Source organism: Lactuca sativa, chromosome 5, assembly GCF_002870075.4.
Source record: "Lactuca sativa cultivar Salinas chromosome 5, Lsat_Salinas_v11, whole genome shotgun sequence".
In the NCBI taxonomy this organism is placed as follows: Eukaryota; Viridiplantae; Streptophyta; class Magnoliopsida; order Asterales; family Asteraceae; genus Lactuca; species Lactuca sativa.
Genome location: NC_056627.2, coordinates 86,341,907 through 86,348,272, shown reverse-complemented (window position 1 = coordinate 86,348,272; position 6,366 = coordinate 86,341,907). Strand labels below are relative to the sequence as shown.

The following is a 6,366-nucleotide window of genomic DNA, read 5'->3' as shown; positions in this document are numbered from 1 at the left end:
CATATGGAGTTTACGGTCTTTGGACCACTCCATGGGAGTTTACGGTCGTAAACCCTTGGGTTCACGGCCGTAAACTCTTGGCCATATCATTCTTTTCGTGTTTTGGAGTTCTTAGATCATGCATGCAAGTTTCTAGCCTCTTGTCTAAGTATTAGGGGTTGTTAGGGGGATCATAACACCCTTTGGGTGTGTTAACGGTTTTGGGAGATCCCCAACCGTAAACCCATGTTCTTGGGGGGTTTTGGTGTTCAATCCATGTATTTGCAAGCATACTAAGCTAATAACTAGTTAAGAAGAGTATACTTACTTATAGGAAGCTTGTAGGAGTGTTTAGGACCCAAAAACACTAGTGTGTTCTTGGTGTTTTTGGAGAATACTTGAAGATCTAAGAAAAACAAGAATCCATGGATGAAAAGGTGCATAAACACCAGATTAAGTGTTGTATGAATGAATCTAGGAAGGAAGACTTACGTTTTTGATAGATTTTGACGAATTGTATGATGATAGTTTAGAGAAAACTTGGTGTTCCTGAGGTTGGGACTGTCAAAAAGGGTTAGAAATGATTAAGGCTCACCTTTATAGGTGAGAGTTGACGGCCCTAGTGAGTTTACGGCCGTAAACTCCATGTTTACGGCGGTAAACTCAATCTTATGGAGTTTATAGCATGATTTTCGTGTTGGGGCTTTAGTGTTTGCTTTCTAACACTTGTTCCTTAAGTGTACAAGGCTCAGAATACTCAAACAGACTCTAAATTGTGTCGAATGGTGGCATAAATGAATTTTACTTTCAATGAAGTGTTAGACTGTAGAAATTATACATACGAAAAATTTGGGTTGTCACACCACCCAGCATCATCACCATCATCCACCATCACCAACCACGACCATTATCCACTACCACCACCCCCACCACCAACCATCACCACCACCCACCACCCACCAGCCGCCACCACAAACCCCACCCACCAACCCCACCCACTAGCATCACCACCACCACCCACACACCATTACTATCCACCTCTAGCACCCATCACTACCACCCACCCACCCTATAACCACCCTCTGCCACTACCACCACCCACCACCCATCACTAATGACAACCACCACCTGCCACCTTCACCGCCACCCACCACCACCTACTACAACCACCACCCAGCCACCTATATCACCCATCACTACCAATTAGCCACTGCCCATCATTATGACAATCACCCGCCGCTACCACCAACCACTACCCATCACCACCACTCGCCACCACCACCCATCACCACCACCCACCACCACCATCCATCACCACTGAACACCACCACCCATCACTACCACCCGCCCACCTCCACCATCTATCATTACCACTGACCCACTACTCATTATTATGACCACCACCTGTCATTACCACCAACCACCACCCTATCACCATCATCCGCCTCCACCACTTATCACCACTACCCACCTCCACCACCCACCCACCCACCACCACCCATGACCACTAACCACCATTACCTATCACCACCAGCTACCAAACACCACCCATGACCACCACCTGCCTCCACCACCCATCATTACCACCCATATCCACCACCAACCATCACCATCGACCAGCGACAACCTCTAACCACCACCCATCATAAACACTCGCCGCCACCACTCCACCCATCACCCAGCAAAAACACCATACAACATCACTACCCTCACCACCAACCACCACCCATCTACCCACCACCACTACTTATCACCTTCAACTATCTCCACCACTCATCACCACTGCTTGCGACTGCCACATACCACCCATTATAATCACCACCCCACATGAAACCCCTACCACCCTTCACCACCATCACCACCTACCACCACCAAACATTACTACACATCACCACCACCTGACACCATGACCCCACCCATCACCTAGAAAATCAACCACCAACCACCCACCACCACCACCTATCACCCGTCTCTACCACCATCACTACCGCTCACCACCGCCACCTCAACCCACTATAATGACCTTCCCACATGTCACCACCACCATCTTTCACCACTTTCCACCACCAAAAATCACTACACACCACCACCACACGCGATTATCTGTATATAATCACATGTGATTATTTGTATTTAATTACATAGGATTTATATGGAAAATATTCTTTTTGTCCATATAAATCATGTGATTAGACACATATAATCACATGTGATTAGATATATTTAATCAAATGTGATTGATGATATATCGTCCGTTAGCATTGCCTAGACTGCCCTAAAGCGCCAGCCTGGCGTGGCACGCTCCTGCCAGCCCTGTCTGTCGTCCCCTTGCCATCCATGCCGAGGACTCTCCTGCCGGCCCGGCCCGACACTCCGTTGCCGGGCGCTCTCCCGCCATCCTTTCTCGGTGCGCGCCTGCCAGCCTTGCCTGGGGCGTGCTTGCTAGACCCGCCTGGCGCCTCCGGGCGGCCTTGCCCAACTACTTGCTAGTTGGGCCTGAATTGGGCTGGCCCAAGACCTGACCCAATTCTGCTTGACCTAATTGTCCACTATAAATAGAATAGTGCCTCCTCCATGAAGGGAGACTTTCCCTTAGACCTTTCCCTACCGTGGCTCAACCGCCACATTATACTCCGACTGGGTGGGTTAGCCGCCACCCGCCGCCGTCAGCCACCATACACCACCACCAGCACCAAGATGGTTCTCTCTAGCTATAGAGGACCATCTGAGATATATCATTTGATCTAACTTGTTTGTCGGAGTCCGCTCCCGGGGTACAGTCCCTGGGGCGGCTCTAACGCATCTCTCTGATTGTGATGTCCAAATCTCCACCGCAGCAGAAGCTAGAAGACTCATTTGAGGTCGATGTCGCATCATTTGGCGCCATCCCAGACCCGAGCAAGTAGGAAATGCCTCAGTTGGTTTCAAGCTTGCTTTTCCTCAGATCTGATATGTTTTCATCTCAGGTTTCTTCTGATCTGTTAATTTCTACTAATATTTGTTCAGATCTGTTTACTTTTGCCAAGGTCTGTTCAAATTTGCTTCACCATCTTTTACATATATAGATCCATGATGTTTTTTAGTTTAGATCTATGGATCTATATGATTTCCTTCACTCAAATACTCCCAAAGTTTGCAAAAATCTTCTTAGAATCGTTTATTTTTTGGTTCATATTTTGGGGGTTTCTTGAGTAGGATGAAGAGAAAAGAAATTTTTATGAGTTTTTCATTCAGATCTATTGATCTGCTTAGTTTTTCGTATGAATCTTTTGATCAGCCTATTTTTCGCTCAGATCTCAAGATCTGTTGAGTTTTTTGTTCAAATCGTTAGATCTACTTTGTTTGTTGTTAAGATGTCTACATATGCTTGGTCTTAGTTCATTTGAGCAACTCTCAAGTCTTAAAAGACTTTATCAGATCTCATTTTCGTCTATGTTTTGATGTGTTCTTCAGCAAGTCATGAAGAAAGAAACTCTTATGAGTTCTTAACCCATTCTCGTTTTTATTTTTGGTGTGCATCTCAGGCAACTTGAGAGGAGAAGAATTTTTTCGTGATATTTTACCTTATTTTCAGTTTATGTTACAAAGAAACCACCTTCAGTTTATGATTTTCTTTGTAAAGCTCTTCTAGAGTTGTTTAATTAGTGTTTTCTCTAAAAGCTTAGAGATAGAAAATGAAAATTTTTCCAGATCTGTTACTTGTTCATATCTTCATAGCTTGTTGAGCAAGCTGAAAAAAACATGAAGTTTCATGAACAACGCTCTATTAGATCCGTTTTCTATTTATCATATGGGGTTTTCTCAGCAATTTAGAAGAAAAGAGAGTTTATGAAAAAAAAAAAAAAAAAACTCTTTCAGATTTGTTTTAGTTTATGTTTTGATATCTTTCCAGAAAGTTGAGCAGAAAAGAAATGTTAATGAATTTTCATCCCATTTCAGTCCATATATTATCAGAAAATCGTTTTTAGTAAAGATTTTATGTGAGCATCTTCACTCCCACTGCAAAAACTATTTTTACACACAGCCACATGGCTTGGACATCCTACAGAACCTTCAATAAAAAAAATATGGGAGGAGAAGTTTTGATGGGTCTTAACCCACTTTCACTGCATGAATTTCTCAGAAAATATCATTTAGCTTATGATATTCTCTATACAAGTTTACTCAAGTTGTTTAGAAACTTGAAGGAAGAAATAAGCTCCTATGAATTTTTTACCCTCTCAAACATAAAAAAAAAACTCATTTTCATCTTAAAGTAGTTATGTCATTCTATTTGATAACTTACTAAGAGAGTTGAGAAGAGAAGCAATGTGTATGAGTTTTATTTCGTTTACATGATTTATTCCACAAAATGGGGGATGAAAATATTTGATGAGTTTTTACCTCATTGTAAGTTTATATTACCAAGAAAGTCTTTTCAGTTGATTTTCATGCAAAACATTTGCTGTGTTTTCTGATGCGTGTACATCCCAACCATTCCAATTTATTTTTAATGTTGCAGTTCATCATGTCAAAAAATTAATTCATAACAAAAAAAGAGAAAAAATTGTATTTTTTTGTGTTACCTTTTAAAAAAGGAGAGAAAAGATAGAAGTGACTTTTACAAAAGAAGTGATAAGATGCATACAAAAGCACCTGCACACGCAAACAGAAAATATTTTACAACTCATATTTACAGTAAAATTATACAAAATATTACAACATTGAGCTGTCAATCCTAACTGAAGGGTCCAGTTAATGCTTTGGTCTAGGCTTTCGTTGCAATAGGGTCTTCTGAGTCAATAGACAGTTTTGGTAGTGTTGTTAGTAGTTTACGGTCATGGCATGATTTTACGGCCGTAAGCCTGTTTACGGCCGTAAACCCAAGGTCGGCCCAAGTCCACTATATATAGATGCTAGCTAGGTCATTTAATGGTTGTTAATGCCACAGAGTTTATGGTAGATATAGACAAGTTGTACCTGATGTTTTTCATCAATTGAAGCGTGTGCAATCTTGTTCTGATTTTTGTTTCTACTTTTTTCTCATTATTATTGATTGATTTGTTTGTTTGATCACTAGTAAGATCCATTTCAGGACCTTACAATTGGTATCAGAGCAGAACCAGTGTCAAAGCATCTTAAAAATGAGTTTTTTGCCATATCCTTTACTATCTATGATTGGAGTTGGTGTTTGCTGCGAAGGGGAATCATGTTCAATCTAAAAATCATGATTTCTTGAAGTTCTGGGAGTTTACTGCCTAGAGTTTACGGCAACAAACTCAGTTTACGGCCGCAAGCTCAAGAAATTTCTTGGGCCAGAAACTCAGTTCTTAGACCATGAATAAAGCATCTTCAATAACCACAAGCTAGAGTCTTAGACTGTATACAGAAACCGCAAACTCTTTATGACCGTAAACTCTCGACTGTAAAGAGAGTTTAGGGTGGTAAACACCCGTTTGACCGTGAACACATGTTTTGACCGGAAAACTCAATTTTTTTAAAAAGAAAATAACTTAATTTTTATTTAAATTAATACTAAATGGATTCACAAAGTTAAACATATCACCATGAGCTGGACTCTGCTATGGGCACAACTACTCGAATTCCAAGACTTTTGTCTGCAGATGGTTTTCCTGAGTGGAAATATTGAATTGAGAAGTACATTAAAATGAAGGACTTAAAAATTTGGAGAAGCATCGTCAACAATCCCGTCAGAATAACCACAACGGTTGCAGGGCAAGTGGCTGACAAAGCGATTGAGAATTACACTGATGAAGACTTTGAGATGGTTGAAGAGCAAGAATGGGCTTTGGACACTCTAACCATGGCCCTGTCTCCGGATATAGCTCAAGGTTTTAGGGAGTATACTTCAACAAAGGCTGTATGGGAAGCCTTAATTGAGGTATATGAGGGGAATGAATGTCACACCCCGCTAAAGCGAAAACACGAGGCGTGGCAGTAAAAAGGGTTTCATAGCAAAAGTTAAAAGATAACACCAACCATAGTATTAAAAATCATTGCAAATTTACAATGGGTTTGAACAAATTTTAAAAGAAATTACAATGTAAATTGAAATTCAACACATGCGAATGCTCCTAAAAGTGATGTGTCCCTAAGTGCCACTTATTCGATGATTCCTGAAAAAGCATGTAAAACGAGCGTCAACTATAAAAATAGTTGGTGAGTACTCACAAGTTTAACAAAATAATATTGGTTCATGAATTGAAATCAAAGTTTTGATAAAAGTTTCCAATAATAAAAGTATATTGTTAAAAGGAGTAAATAAGTTTGTAAAAACAAAGTTCTTTGTCATCATGAGAGATAAAGTATGTTGCCAGAATAGGATGCAACATTCATATTCTCATGGAAGATAAAGTTTGTTACTCAAACGAGTAAACAAGTTTCATT

At 40.7% G+C, this 6,366-nt stretch overlaps 1 protein-coding gene across 1 annotated transcript; it reads left to right on the top strand.

Annotated features, from left to right (window-relative positions):
- Positions 1–773: 773 nt before the first annotated feature.
- Positions 774–1,094, top strand: LOC128134164 (uncharacterized). Its single transcript, XM_052771634.1, has one exon. It carries the CDS (start codon positions 774–776, stop codon positions 1,092–1,094), a length of 321 nt encoding a protein of 106 aa, XP_052627594.1.
- Positions 1,095–6,366: the final 5,272 nt, after the last annotated feature.